The sequence below is a fragment of the Amblyomma americanum genome, chromosome 1, assembly GCF_052857255.1.
Source record: "Amblyomma americanum isolate KBUSLIRL-KWMA chromosome 1, ASM5285725v1, whole genome shotgun sequence".
Lineage (NCBI taxonomy): Eukaryota > Metazoa > Arthropoda > Arachnida > Ixodida > Ixodidae > Amblyomma > Amblyomma americanum.
This window is the reverse complement of record NC_135497.1, coordinates 93556136-93571157: the sequence shown is the minus strand read 5'-3', so window position 1 is coordinate 93571157 and position 15022 is coordinate 93556136. Positions and strand designations below refer to the sequence as shown.

The following is a 15022-nucleotide window of genomic DNA, read 5'->3' as shown; positions in this document are numbered from 1 at the left end:
CAGCAGTATATCATGAGTAAGTGCAATACGCAACCTATTCCAATGCAACATAAAATATTATATTGAGTGGCTACCAACACAATTTAAAAATGAGAAAATTTAATGTCTGCATGTTTAAACACACAGTAAATTTTTTAAACCCATAACAAGCAAAGGCACTGAAGACAATTTTGTTTTTGGGGAAGTTGTGAGCAAACAAATATAACTGCAGATTGTCGAGCAATTTTTTCTACCACCAGAACAAGCAAGCACTGTGAGGCTCCGCAAAATCAGCAAAACACACATGGCTCACAAAGAAAGCTGCTTGCTAGGATTTGGCTGTGCTGGGTGTAAGCAATTTTTTTTTTTAAAGACGTAAATTGCCAAATTCAGACAGCTTTCTACCTGAAGCATGCTTGCATTTGTGAACAATTTTGCAACTGGGTTTATGGATTTATGGGTTTATGGGGGGGGTTTAACGTCCCAAAGCGACTCAGGCAATGAGGGACACCGTAGTGAAGGGCTCCGGAAATTTCGACCACCTGGGGTTCTTCAACGTGCACTGACATCACACAGTACACGGGTCTCTAGAATTGCACCTCCATCGAAATTCGACTGCCGCGGCCGGGATCAAACCCGCGTCTTTCGGGTCAGCAGCCGAGCACTATAACCGCTGAGCCACCGCGGTGGCTCAATTTTGTAATTATGCTAATGCAGACCAAGATCTATTCCAATATATTTGTCCCATTCCACTGGTCTGTGCTGCCGATTTTACATTTGCAGTTCAATAGCACACTTAAGGCCTTGAACAATAAGCAAATCCTTATGTACTGGCACTACTATTCTCAATCTGTTGAAGTCAGCCTCTAGCTGTTATAAAACAGAGGATGCTTTACAGAAAACAACAGCACCAACAAACCTTGGCACCAGCGCAAAACAAATCAGGCCATCCGGCACCCAGTGCAGCAGCCATAGACTTAAAACGTGGCCCACTGTTCTTACCACCACATTGTGACTGCATTTTTTTATATGCTAGCTTATGACAAGAGCAAGTGCAGACAAAGTGATAACGGTAACTCTTTCATCGGCTGCTAATACTTCTACAGGACACACATTATTTAGAAAAAAACTACAACTATGCATTACACTGCAAAACAGAGGAGAAAAAAAGTTAAAACAGTTCAAAACACCTTTCATAAGAAAGGTGATGCTTACATTCAAGTGAAGACAGCCCTTTGTCAGTGACTGGAGTCTCACACAAGTTGAGCACTTGCAGCTTAGGGAGGTGCTCCGAGATGAGTTTCAGCCCAGAATCCCCGAACTGAAAGCAATTAACCAGAATCAGCAGTCAATCGCACGGTTACTTTTAGGCTCCTTGCTCACCTGTGTTGACCACAAGTTCAGATAGCGCAAGGAAGGAAGCTTGATGAGGTGCTCAGCACAAGCACTAGTCACTTGGGTGAAAGCCAAGGACAAACACTCCAGGTTCCCAAATGATCCACAACTTAGCAGTTTCTCCAAGTCAGCATCCTGAAATAATATACAGATACTCTCAGGCTATTTTCTTTTGCAAGTATGCTCATTAGTTGTAAAGCAGATGGTACACATTTGCTAGAGAAAGACTGCTGGGCAAGCAGACCACTTGCCGTGGAGCGTGCGGGCAGTGTGAGCTTGGTGGGGCCACCCTTCTGCTGAAGCTGGCGTGCCTGGCCTTGACGAAGACAGAGGGCACCATAGTGGGGCGAGCTCTGCAGGGCGGCACTGGCCTGTAACCTTGCTTCCTGAGACTCAAGAGCACCCAGCTCCAGCATGGCACACAGCGTCATCTGACAGGCAGTGTCACCAGCAACAGCACGCTCACACAGAGCCTCCAGCCACTTTGCCAAAGGCCCCAGAAAAGCACGCCTCCGGCCACACCCACAGCCCACCAGCGTGCCTAACAGCTGGCTCCACAGGGCACCCCCGTCCTGGCAGGCACCGCTGCCGGGGCTGTACAGCTGCAGCCAGCCATCCTTGCCCTCACGTGCGCCCAACACCACGCTGTGCACCTCACATCGTGGGTCCGTGCCCAGGCACTCCACTATGGGCTCCAGGCCCCTGCACCCAGGACACACCAATCCACTCAGCGTACCACCCACAAAGTGATGCACCAGCATCTTGCACTAGGAGAGAGCAGTCTGATCAAGCTGTTGCAGCCTTATTAACTACTCTGTAGAACAGCAGAACGGCACTGCAGCATGTGGCTCACAATTCAGACATTTTTGCTGAAACAGTAAGTAAAACTGAACAGCTGACACATTCATATGTCAAAGGTTTATGTTCATTCTCATAACCAATAAAAATAAATACAACATTATACTGACTATGTTCCTTATACCAAGTCAGGTCAGCATTGATATATATACTTGAAAAAGTGCACAAAAACCTACTTTTCAGAACATCACAGGCTATCTGCTGTTCCCATGCTTAGCTCAAGAATTCATGCTACACTCTAGGCTGCACGATACTTAGTGCTAATGCTGCATACCAACAACACTCCCAAGTCGACTGCTAATATAAATATCAGGCAGCTGAATGAAACTACAACCTTGAAAAGAGCTGAAAGTAAGATGCCAAAACATTCTATGCACCCCTGACAATTGAAGAGTACTACCCAAAAAATAAATAAATAGAGGAGATGGCTCTTCAATGAAAAACAAATTTTAGCATCAGTAAGATTCCAAAATGCTACTCTGTGGTGAGCCAGTTTAGGAATAATAATAATAATAATAATAACCGAGATTATAATGGGAGGTGTAATGGTGAGGCGGCAGCATAAGAGTGCACAAAATAGTCAAAGAAAAAAATGTTCAAAAAAATTTGAGAAAATTAGGGTGGATAAATTCAAAAATAATTGTAAAGATTTATAATTTTAAGTCTGCTCTCAATGCCAGCAAAATATGCATCACAGTTTCAAAAAGCTGCAAACTATAGTGCAATGAAAATATACATGCAAAGAAGTACAAAACATGATAGACTTCATTTCCAACACAAAAAGAAATATTGCTTTGCATTCATTTTTTTTTCTCCTTTAGCCTAGCAAAGTTTAAAAAACTTTTCATACTCTTCACTTTTTGAAAACTATAAAGACACTTCTGACTAACGTATGGCTTTTCAGACTTACTTTCAGAGGCAAAGGAATAAAATGAAGACCAGAAAGAGCATTTACATTTGCCAGAGGCAAACTATTTGGAGATAGCTGTATAACTAACAAGTAAATCTAGCTCACTTGAGAATCGGATGGAAAATTTAACCATACTACTGGACATGAGTTGATATATGCTTTGTACCGTATTTACTTGCATATTGGTCGATGTGGAGTGTATGGGCTGGCCCTCTAACTTTGGGAACCAGAAAAGAAAAAAAGGCTAGAATGTCATATTGGTTTACCAACGGAAGCTGTGACCAGCCAACGTGTAATTAATGTGACTGGCACAGCTAAACCACAAATCTGAGCTTCGGTGGCACTATGAGAAACTCATTGCCTCAGGCACTCCTATTGCTTTTCCAGCACCCGACGCACTTTTCAGTGACATCGAAATTGCATACTGTTGCTCAGTTTTTTTACGCCTCTGCAAGTGAGATGACAGCTCACTTAAATGCTACACAGAATGGTTAACCACATTCGAGAGGCATGGCTTGCCACGCAACAGGCCTACGAAAAGGCTTCCTTTTTACGACGGTGCCTCTAAGCTGAGCAGTTGACACAGTGAGGCTCTGTGCTCATCTTCGTATCAGCCATATCTGAGAACCTTTTGTAAGGCTTTCTTGAAAAAGAGGGGGCACCGTGAAACCTTTGTGCAGCGATGACAGCAGCAACTACCTTACTTTGTGTAGGCCCAAAAGTAGCCAGAACACGGGACTTTCTGCAATCTCGTTGTTGGCGTGTTCTTCCTTCCTTTTCTGAGTTTGCAGCCAGATTTGTGCCTCGGCCTTGCTGTGACTCACACGATGGTCTACCTAAACCTGAGTAAATATGGTACACTCTTGGATAAAATAAGTGCTCCAGCTTGTCTTTACTTCAAACCCACAATAATTCTCACCACCTAGTGTCAGTTAGGACCACATCTAAACAGTAGTGGCATGAAATTACTGGACCCAATGCCTTCAATAATTCACCAACCACTGCAAGTCTACTCCTATTCAAGAGGAAAAGGCTACACAACAGCATGAACATCAAGACAACACTAACTGAATGCCTAGAAAGAACGATGTTTTTCTTAAAAATAAAATTAAAGTAAAGTAATGCACGTAATACAACTAAAATATGGCATGACCAAAACATTGTCATGTATTTTTGACTGCACTCTGGCCAGCAGGAAGACAGTGAGAAGGGCTTCCAAACGAAACTCTTTATTTGGGCTGACTTACGCCTGCAAAGAACTGAATGACTCTGTGGCCGTCGAACAGAATGCCTGCAGTTCTTGGCCGCGCTCAATTTAAAGCTGGCAAGGAACCTTCGAGATAAGGAACTAAAAGCAACTACAACAATCTGGAAAAATGTGGAAGCAGTTGTTCGTGGCCACAATCAATCAAGATAAGTCTGGTCGCAACTCGCGTCGCAAACAAAATGATAAAGCTGCCTGACAGTGGCTTTGAGCGTGAACGAACCAACTACAAAGATGCGCGGGAATATAAGTGACAGTGGAAGTTATGCATAAATGTCATTATCGTTACAGCACAAAAGACGAGGATATGACGAGTATGCAGCACCGTGTCTGTGTACTCGTCTCGTCCATGTTTTCTGCACTGTAACGATGACACACCAACATGCCCAAGCTTCCACCTTGTCATGCATAAGTGCTTTTGTATACATACATGCATGCATAAAAAACATACTAGCATGTATTTATCGGCAGAGATGTACAGTTGGGACCACTTACAATGGCCCCACTTATAATGAACACTCACTTAGATAAACATGAACAACACGACTGTCACAATTTACATTAGAGCTATGGCGCCAAGTCTCAAATAGACCGAACGTCTGTGGACACAAAGTTCGGTTACAGCGAGACACGCAGGCGCCAAAAACTCGCATGCCAGGACGTACTACATTTTCATTGTGGTCCTACATGAACACTGATAGTACTTACGCTTGTCAAGCAAAGAAAGGGAAAAAAAGGGGCACAGGTTACACGAAGAGATTACAAAAAAGGTCTGCCGCTGGTGTGCAACATCACCTAGGCTTCTGCGCACTCATCTGCGGGGCCCACCTTCTATGAAAAACGTTCTCATGGCAGAAGAGGTACAGCACTCTGCCAAACTTTTACTCCGGGTCATAAAAAGAGGCACCGTAGTGCGCCTGGACAGGGCTACGGGAAGAGACACGACCTGATCCTGCACTGGAGCACGTTCATTAGCTGCACCAGTTACCGCCTGCGCTTCAAGTTCCCACCGACTTCAGCACTGTGACAAATAATGAGAGTGTTCACAGACAGAAAAAGTTTTTAGTGAAATATTTAGTGCCATTGCTGTAACAACACTTCAGGATCAGGGATTTTGGACAGAAAAGTTTGTTGTGCAAGAAAAAAAAAATCCTCGCATACCAGTAGCTGGTGGCATCAAAGCATAATTCTAGGACAAAAAGTATGGTGGAGCTGCCATAAAAAAAAAACGTATACCAATAAGCTCCTGAATATAATTCTAGGACAGTAAGCTGTATTTCTCAAAAGATATGATGAGGATAGAATGAAAGGGAGCGCAGTACTCACAAAGTGAACCGCTGGCAGCCAAGAGCGCTGTTAAAGAGACAAGAATGAGCACTTCACTGTTTGTCCATCAGTAACACTAGGGTCCATAACAAGGCTGTTCAATGTAAGCAGGAAGAAAGGAACACACTGACAAAGCTATCTAGAATAAAAAAAAAACCATACTCACTCATCTGGAAATGGCAGGGGCTGCAAAAGCTGGCCTAGTGGCAGACGCCAATCTTCATAGTTCACACTGCATGTACAAGACGAAGACATTCACAAAGCCTTAATGCCAAGTGGAGAATAAACTCGTGTAAGGGCCACACCTGTGTGGGCCACATCCCCCGTTTTGGACTAGATGATTGAGGAAAAAAAAATTTTCATTCGCGTATAAGACACACCTTCAAAATTCACACCCGAAATTTTAAAAAAATGCCGCCCTTACACAAGTTTATACAATATAATCACATGCTAGCCATAGCAATACCATCAAATCAACCATCTGATTAATAGTTGAGTTCTTGAGATTTTTATTTTTTTTATTCTCACTATTTTGAACTTGTTCCTTTTGTGCTTATATACATGGTGTTTCATGTAACTTGAACCAAGGATTTGAAAAAAGCGGTAAAGCACAGTCCGCTGAAACCAATGATACATTCTTTGCCATCATGTGGTGCTCCTCAAAATATTTTTTTAGATTCTGCTTAATTACTTCATTAACTAAGATGAATTATGCAAATTTTCAAATATTCATTTCAATGTCAAGAGTGTTACGTTAGGTTGTAGAGCAAGTTTATAAACAACCAATCTAGTTTATTATAGCATCGTATCTGCTACAGGGTCCTTTTTTCCAGCATCTAAAGAAAGCCTGCGAAATATGAAAAAACACCACCTGACTGCGCTCGTGCGCTACTATATTGCAGCGCTCTCACTGCGTTTCGAGCAAACGGAGCATGCTCGCTGACTGTGGTGAAGTGAATGGCCTCCGCTCTTAGCAGCGGCTTGACAGTGCACTAGCACTTTCCGCAGCGGCGCATGGTCAAGCCGCTGAAGAGAGCGGCGGCCACTCACTTCGCCACGGTCAGCGAGCATGCTCCGTTTGCTCGAAACGCAGTGAGAGCGCTGCAATAGAGTAGCGCATGAGTGCAGTCCCGTATTTTTTAATATTTCGTGAGCTTTCTTTAGATGCCGGAAAAAAGGACCCCCTGAGGAGACACGATGCTACAATAAATTAGATCGGTAGTTTCTAAACCTGCTCTACAACCTAACTTAACGCTCTTGGCACTGAAATGAATATTTGAAAATTTGCATAATTCATCTTAGTTAACGAATTAAGCGGAAAATAAAAAATATTCTGAGGAGCACCACATGATGGCAAACAATGCGTCATTGGTTTCAGCGCGCTGCGGTTTACCGCTTTTTTTAAATCCTTGGTTCAAGTTACATGAAACACCCTGTATATGCACCAAGCCTGCCACAGACTCAAATGAGGTTAGCAGCACGTTGCAAATAAAATAAATAAAATAAACCAGAGTCTGGCTAAATTATAGCGTGCACCTGAAAAAAGTTACAACTGCAGAATTAAAGAAATTGGTTTTTGAGGAAAGGAAATGGTGCAGTAAATGTCTCACACCACGGTAGACACCCCAATAGCATGTAACAGAAGGGAGGAATGTGGGGTGAAAGAAAAGGAGAGAGAAAGTGATGGCCTAGTGGAGGACTCCAGAATAATTTCAACCAGCTGGACATCTTTAACATGCACTGACATCTCATAGCACATGGGCACCTTTGTGTTTCGCCTCTATCGGAACCTGGCAGCCGGGTTTCAATGGAGGCAGCAGCATACAAAAAAAAAACTGTAAATGGTAAATTATATGGTTTAACATCTCAAAGCGACACATGAGTTATGAGAGAGGCCAAAGCAGAGGGCACTGGATTGGTACACTTGGGGTTCTTTAAAGGGACTATGCAATAAATTATTTGAGATTACGTGAAGCAGACGAGAGATAGGCATTTCATCACTCGTAAGCCCAGAGCAAGAATTTTAGAGCTAGCATCAATAACAACCAAGATATAGACAATTAAAAATTACGCTCCTCCTCTCCCCCCTCAACTCGTACATGCGGGGGACCAGAAAAAAAAATTAAGAAAACAGCTCTGGGACTGGGCCCCGCCCATGAATACGTCATCCGCTGACGTTCCCTTTGCGGCTTCCGGTTGTCGCTCCTAGCAGCTCAGCAGCAGCGTCGGCAGCGTGATTGCGGCGCACGTCGGGTTTCTTTGCATGTCGTCTATTGTAGTTAGCAGTAATGGACCCGGACCTCGAGGCGCGACTACTAGCTCAAGCCCTATGCGTTCACGCCGTACCGGCTGAACGCCAACGCCGACAGTAGCGACTCGGCGAGCCACTGCGAGTGGCTCCGGAACTCCCGACAGGAGGAGGCGGCAGAGGAAAATTAAACCATATGCGCGAAGGCAATGCCCTGGCTCGTGCTTGCCCGAGAGGTCGCGCGGCGGCACGAACAGATGATTTTCACGGCTACCAGAAGTGTGCCCGTGACGTCGTGGCTGCCGTGGCTGCCGTGGCTGCCGTGGCTCCAGCGAATGACAGCGTGTGGTGGCCTGGTGACGTCATGGGTATAGTGACATCTTTTTTTCACGATTTTACTTTCAAAATCGATCACTACGAGCACACCAATCGGCCCGCGAATTTTAAAAAACATGGGTTTTAAAAATTTATAATAAACTGCCAGCTCAGTTCCGAAGACTCATACTTGGTGTGAATGCTTCTTAGCATCATTTCTAAGCATTGAAAACATTTACAAGAGACTTTTTATTCATTGCATAGTCCCTTTAACGTGCACTGACATCGCACAACACAGACGTTTTTGTATTTTGCCTTTATCGAAATGCAGCTGCCGCTACCTTAAGATCAGCAGCTGAACACCTAAGCCACTGAGCCACCACGGCGGGTGAGAGACACAAAAAAGGGAACTTGTTAGTAGTACTATTTCATAAAAGCACAACATTATTTACAAACACTGATAATTTCTCTTTATTTGCCACAAGAAGAGAGTCATAAGTGAAACCTAAGCATGTATGTGCACAAAGCCCATACAAGCCCTACACAGCAATAGCACTGGCACATTCATTCCATACAAGCAAGTCTAAGAGACTTACATTACGTCTAAAACTTTCACAAAGCAGTCATGCTTGGCTTCCCAGTCACTAGTGGAATGTGATGCATCATTGTGCTCCTCAGGGCTGAAATGATGTGAAATTAAATCTTAAAACACTCTTCAAGCCACTTAAGTCATCACCAAAAATGAAATCGAGATAAAAAAGAGTGATATCAATGCTATGAAAGCTCTAGTAAGAGTCACACAAAGAGGCAACAAATCAAGCCTTGTTTACGGAGCTAATTTCACAACTAATATGCCCTACTGTGTGACCAACCACAAGGAAGAAGATGAAAGTGGTAATCAAAGAGGTGTCCTTTTTTTAAACCACATTAAGCATCACTACACTGGGTAGGGTAAACGATGCCAACCTGTGCGATGATAACACACAGACACCCTGTGACTAAACAACCAAGAAATGAAAGAACAGTAATGCTGAATAGCAGCAAGGCATCAAGGGACAATAAACTCAAATATAAATGAGTCTAAATTAATAAATTACCGTTCAACCTGTCAGATATTTTTATTTATTTATTTGAAACACTGCCAGTCTCTAGTTGAGACCTTAGCAGGTGGGCATAGCACGTATCACAGCAGAGGATAACATTTCTAAAAGCGGCTGTGCGAAAGACAGCTATAAATTAGACAGTTCATGGGTGTTTAGACAGATATGGGTGTTTAAACAAAAACAAGGCTTTAAAAAAACAAACAGCGCAAACATCATGCTCCCACAATGGCTCACCATACTTTTTGCATACCATGAGTGATTACACTATCGAGATAAGTTCAGTAGTTGCACCTCATAAATTGCACAGAGAAATAACAGAGGTCAAACTGCAATAAAATGAGATAGTTATGGTCTCTGATAAAAAGTAGTATATGAATAACAGAATGCAACGCACAAAATCTATCCACAAATGCTATCCTACCTATCACAGAATTTGAGCTATGGGGTTTTGAAGTCGCCACTTCAGAAATGGGAAGAAGAGTTTGTATTCCTGTTTCTGGGGTGGCAACTTCCAAACTTCCAAACTCAAGTCCTATGATAGGCAAGATGACAATTTTACCCTCACTGCATTCCTCGATGTAAAGACAAACCAATGGCATGTGTTTCAGCAAGTTCCCTGTAGCAAAATTTCTTTTAAATTTTTCTCCAAAATCTTACGTAAGGTATTGCATAAGTAGCACTATTTCAACATGAAATGAAATGGCATTTTTGGAATCAGCAAGCAAAAACAGATGCTTCCTGAAATTTCCTAGTTGTGACTCCATTACAGTGAAATCTCGTTAGTTCAACCCCGTTAATTCATAAATTCAGATACTAATTTGCACTACGAGTCCAGTCCCAGCTGATGCCCATGTAAGTCTATGACGTGGGACACTCGTTAATTCAGACATCAGACATGGGCAGGCTCACACCAGTTAATTCGGATGGAGGGTCACGCCGAGGAATGACCCGCGCGGCCAGCGATTATCCATAGACCTCCCCAAACCTCAATTGCATGAAAAAGTGGTGCTCACTATGTATGGCAGGCACAACAACAATCGGATGATGCCCACTGCCAAAATTTAGATCAGTCGCGCCACTTCGGTTTCGCTGTTCTTGTCTTCAGGCCATCCTGCAGCTACCACCCGGCAGACACATATCAGCCAGTCACTTCGGACGCTGCTTGGAGCATTATTGGTCTTTTATTTATATTTTGGGGTGGCGTCACACTGTTCTAACCATGGTTCCAACAGCTACGCATATCTCTCTCGCTAGCATCCACGTGCTTCTTCCGTTCTTCCAACATGTCGAAATGCGCTGTTCATAGTCCGTGCAGTGAAGCATCCTCAAAATGCAATGGAGCCATTTGAGAAGAGGCACCACTGCTACTGTGTCGCACTGCGAAAAGGGCTACGGTGGCTTTTATGATTCTGGAGCACGGTTTTGGCAAAGCACTTGCCAAAACCGTAAAAAGTCATCGCTGTCACTTGGTTTCCATCACAAATCTAGACAACCATCGTTCAGGCATTCATTAGATAAAATTACTGTGATGCAAACGGTTTTTGGCAGTTTTATTTAGGGCCATTCGAAAATTCGAACTTTTGGATATTTCTAACATTTTTCTGGTCCCTTGAAGGCCAAATTAACGAGATTTTACTGTAATAAATCTTTTTTCTAAGAGCAGCATCCCCCCTTTATTGTAACCAATGGCATCAGGCCAACAACAGCGAAAACAAGGCAAAAGAACTTGGCAATTACACAAAAACAAACTCTACAGCACCATTAAAGCACTCTTTCCTAGTGCATAAGTTGTAACAAACTAAAAGCTATCATAGTAACATAAACGCCTATTGCCCTTCCTCCTTGCAGGAGTGGCTCTCCGCCTCCCACATCTTCTGTTACAATTGTTTTGGACACCCTGCCATGTCACGTCCCCCAACACCAGTCTGACCTGCAGGATTGCTTTCTATTGATCTCTACTTCCATGCCTTCCCCTTAAGAAAGCCTTGAATTAAGGGCTCTCCCCGTCCTTCACATCACTCACTGAAGAAATTTATTGAAAAAAAAAAACATTCATGCACCGGAAAAATGCCCTCACTGTGCAGCACCCGCTTCTGACACCACTGTCCACCACCTTCTGTGGACATGCCTAGGAACTTCGCTGGTGCACGCCATGTTCTTCAAGACACAGGCCTGTCTTCAAACAATAACTCCAATTTCCACTTGTGGCTAACGAAAAACATTTACGCCCGAAGATTATGTGACTTTTTATACATAACCGGACTTCATGCGTTTTTGTAATGTTTTATAACGTTCATTACTGTCATCACTTTTTACGCCGTGCGGCACATTTAGCGTCACAAATAAATAAATTTTAAAAAAAACACGGACCAAAAGACTAGAGGACAAACAGCGCTATGTTTGTCCTCTAGTCATTTGGTCGGTGTTTTTTGCAGTTTTTTTTTTTTCAATATGAACCTATCCCAATTAGCCCAGTTTTCCATCCTAATTGAAGGAGTGTACAAATATACCCACAAAATGCTGGGTGCAACTGCTATGGGAATTCATTCCTGCCGACAGCATTTTTGAATTATGATGGAGAATTGCACCCTTAAAGGGACAGTAAGAATTCTGTCAATTTTTTTTTTGCTAGCAAAATATGATAGTTCGGCAATTCATGGCTTTGTTGCTGCTTGTCCGGGAGCGAAAGTGCATTTATTTCAAAGAAATTTGTATTCGAAGTTGAAAAAGTTTTTCTAGCCCTCCGATTCAAACTCGGCGCACTCTTATGACGTCACAGGACGGAGTGGCGTGAAACGTGACGTAAACGCAGAATCCGTGATTTCTGGCGCTAGCGGTGCGGTCTAGCAGCAGCCGAAATGAAAGCTACCGCTGCCGCACGTTGAAGGCATCTGTCGGGGGTCGCTTCGTTTACGTTTGCACCGGCATCTTGCCAGCGTTACGATGGATACTGTTCCCGAACCCGCCAACGAAGTTCTCGCAAAAACTCCGGCCTGCATTTCAGCGACCTCAGCCCCACAGAGCGTGTGATGCTTTTGAGGGAGCACGGTTAGGTTAGGCGCCGGCAGGTCGTTTCCCCTTTCCTCAGTGAGCAGCCATTGCTAATTAAATATCTCAACCCCAGTGCGGGAAGTCGTGAGGGGCGAGGACAAGGTCGGCACGTCGCGCCCATCAGAGGCTGGCCGAGGCTTTGGGGCCAATGGATTGTGACCCCTTGAAAGGCACTGTTGCACAGTGCAGCAAGCAGCGTCGAGGAGGCTTCTCACGGTTGCAAGAGCCAGGTTATTTATTTTCTTTGCCACAAAAAATGGGTGGGTGCTCACAGGCGCTCGCGTTTAAAGTTTGCGGCTTTAAAGTAAAACCGATGCACGACGCTTCAATGGGTTCCACGCGTTTCCGGAGGTACGGGGTCCACTGGATCGTGTTCTCTCGCCCACTTGCATGTACCTTTAGATGTGTACTATGAATGGATTAAATTAGCCGAGAGCTCGAACAGAACAGCTCCGCCCATCTGCCGAAGCTATTGAATGCAGCCGCAAACAAAAGAGTTGGAGGAGAGCGGAGTCACGCTCTCTGCAGGTTCCAAATCTCTTTTAAAGCGAAAGCTTTACTGGCCGCGAACTTGCGATTTCGCCGTGGCGGTGCTCCAAGGAGGCCCATGAGGTCACAACGCGCGCCTCATCGCGGAGCCGAACCGGTCTGGCCGGGCCGGCGGCAGCTGGCACACTCGGCGCGAAATTGAGACGTGCTCCAAGCCTCCGCCAGTGCGGTCAGAGTGCGCCGAAGCCGCCAAACGCGTCGGTGGTCAAGTGCAGTTGGAGTATAGAGGGTCTCGCTTTGGCCGACATGACGTCGCCGTGCAGCGCGCGCGCGCGCGTTACGCCGGAGTATAAACGCGCCTTAACAGAGCCTGCGCTTAACCGCTAGCCAACGTATTCGGTGCCGGCATCTATGGGAGCCACTGAAGCCCCCCCGCACACCCACCCAATAAAAAAAAAAAAAAGGAAAACCTGTGGCGAGGCTCGGAATCGAACCAGGGCCTTTGACGCGACCACTCCGCCACTACGGCTCAAGCTTTGAGCATGAATAAAAGTGCATCTGGTGAATGCACTCTTCCGATGCAGAAGTCACCGCTCTTTCGCTACGGATATCCTGGCCTAACAGAGCTAGGCCATCAGCAATTTTTTCTTAAGTGCCTTGTATCTTGACTTCCATCCCTAATAAATGATTCCGGTTAAGTAGTTCGAAGTTGACTGGCACAGCCGGGAACGTTTCGCCGGCAAGCGTAAGAAAACACAAGTGCTCTTTATACTGCTAACTGCCTTGTACGATCACCGACCATCGTACCATCATAGTTTTTCATCGACCGTGGCGATCATCTGACCAGCCTTAACAGGCTCCTTCAAAGGTTAACTAGCACTTGAAGCGACACTTGGATTTGATCTGCTGTTCGGCGCTTGTAAATCAAGACGCGTCAAAAACAAAACAACGGGGCACACAAAGCTCATAGACGCGAAGCGCCATAACAAACTGAAACTCTCCTGGCCGCCTGTGGCGCCACCAAGCATTGGTTTTCTTTGCTTCCAACATTCAGGTTGTCTTTGGTCTGTCTTCCTTGTGTGATAAAAGTGAACTACCGGTTTCAAAACAAAACTTACTTCAATACTGAACCGTGTAACCTTTCTTTGTCAGCCTCAGAGATTCGTGACCCCATGTGGGAGGGAAAATTCCTCCAAGATGGCGTCTCTTGTCCTATGACGTCATCACGCTTGTACTTGCGAGATTGGCCTGTGGCGGCGATACCTGTATCTTGTTCCTTGCTATTTTCTACCTTACAAGAGCTTTGTTTTCAGTAAGAGTGGCATTTTTGTGATCAGGAGCTGGTATTCTAATGATACAAGCCAACTTCAATTTCTCCTCAGTGTCCCTTTAAAATCTGCTCCTCTTTGTTGTCTTCTTTTTCTCACAGGCACTCCCACAGGTGCCCGCGCATTCTACGAAGCTATCTTATCCTGCCAGTGCAATAGCTACGCATGCAACAGGTACGCATGCAATAGCTATGCATGCACTGTATGTGCTCAAAGGCATGGCCAATCTATATATTGTCATCCAAGTGGGTTGGAACCTCCACTGTTATTAAGATGAGCTCCACAGCACATATGTTAGAAAATCTGCCATGCTAGCCCTAGAATGCACTTCTGTAGCCTGTTCCTCAGTGTGAAACCAGGTATAGCAGCTAGTCACCACACAGTGCCAAGTGTTGTCGGGACTCGCCAGGCAACCGTCCCTTGGAGTTGAGCTTCTCCACACAACCCTCCCGTAACACCCCCGTCCTTCTTTGCATAGCTACGCTAGCTAGCAATGAAGGACGTCTGGGCCCATGTATAGTGAGCGCCACATACGGTGTGAGCAACACACTGGCACAGGTTCTTGGGTGGCTCGAAGCATGTAGACTACTGCGTGTGGCTCCACGCTGTGCCAGCGGAATGCAGCCCAGTGGGAGCAACTCTTGTGAGCTCCCTTCGTCAGGCATCGCTGGCACCCCGCCCTGGCCTGTGCAAACGTTTGCCCGTAACTTATAAACTGGCGAGTTGGACGTCCTTAACTCTTTAGCAAAGCCCTTC

General features: G+C 44.9%; 1 protein-coding gene across 1 annotated transcript in view; it reads right to left on the bottom strand.

Moving 5' to 3' along the window:
- The window catches only part of LOC144113249 (C-Maf-inducing protein-like), a 43333-nt gene that overhangs the window by 11664 nt on the left and 16647 nt on the right, over positions 1-15022 (bottom strand). Inside the window, exons 9-14 of the mRNA XM_077646223.1 lie at positions 8892-8975; positions 5899-5964; positions 5733-5759; positions 1626-2076; positions 1363-1509; positions 1195-1300 (exon numbers count right to left, since the gene is read on the bottom strand). Of these exons, the coding sequence (XP_077502349.1) occupies positions 1195-1300; positions 1363-1509; positions 1626-2076; positions 5733-5759; positions 5899-5964; positions 8892-8975 (881 nt within the window). The remainder of the gene's footprint in view (positions 1-1194; positions 1301-1362; positions 1510-1625; positions 2077-5732; positions 5760-5898; positions 5965-8891; positions 8976-15022) is intronic.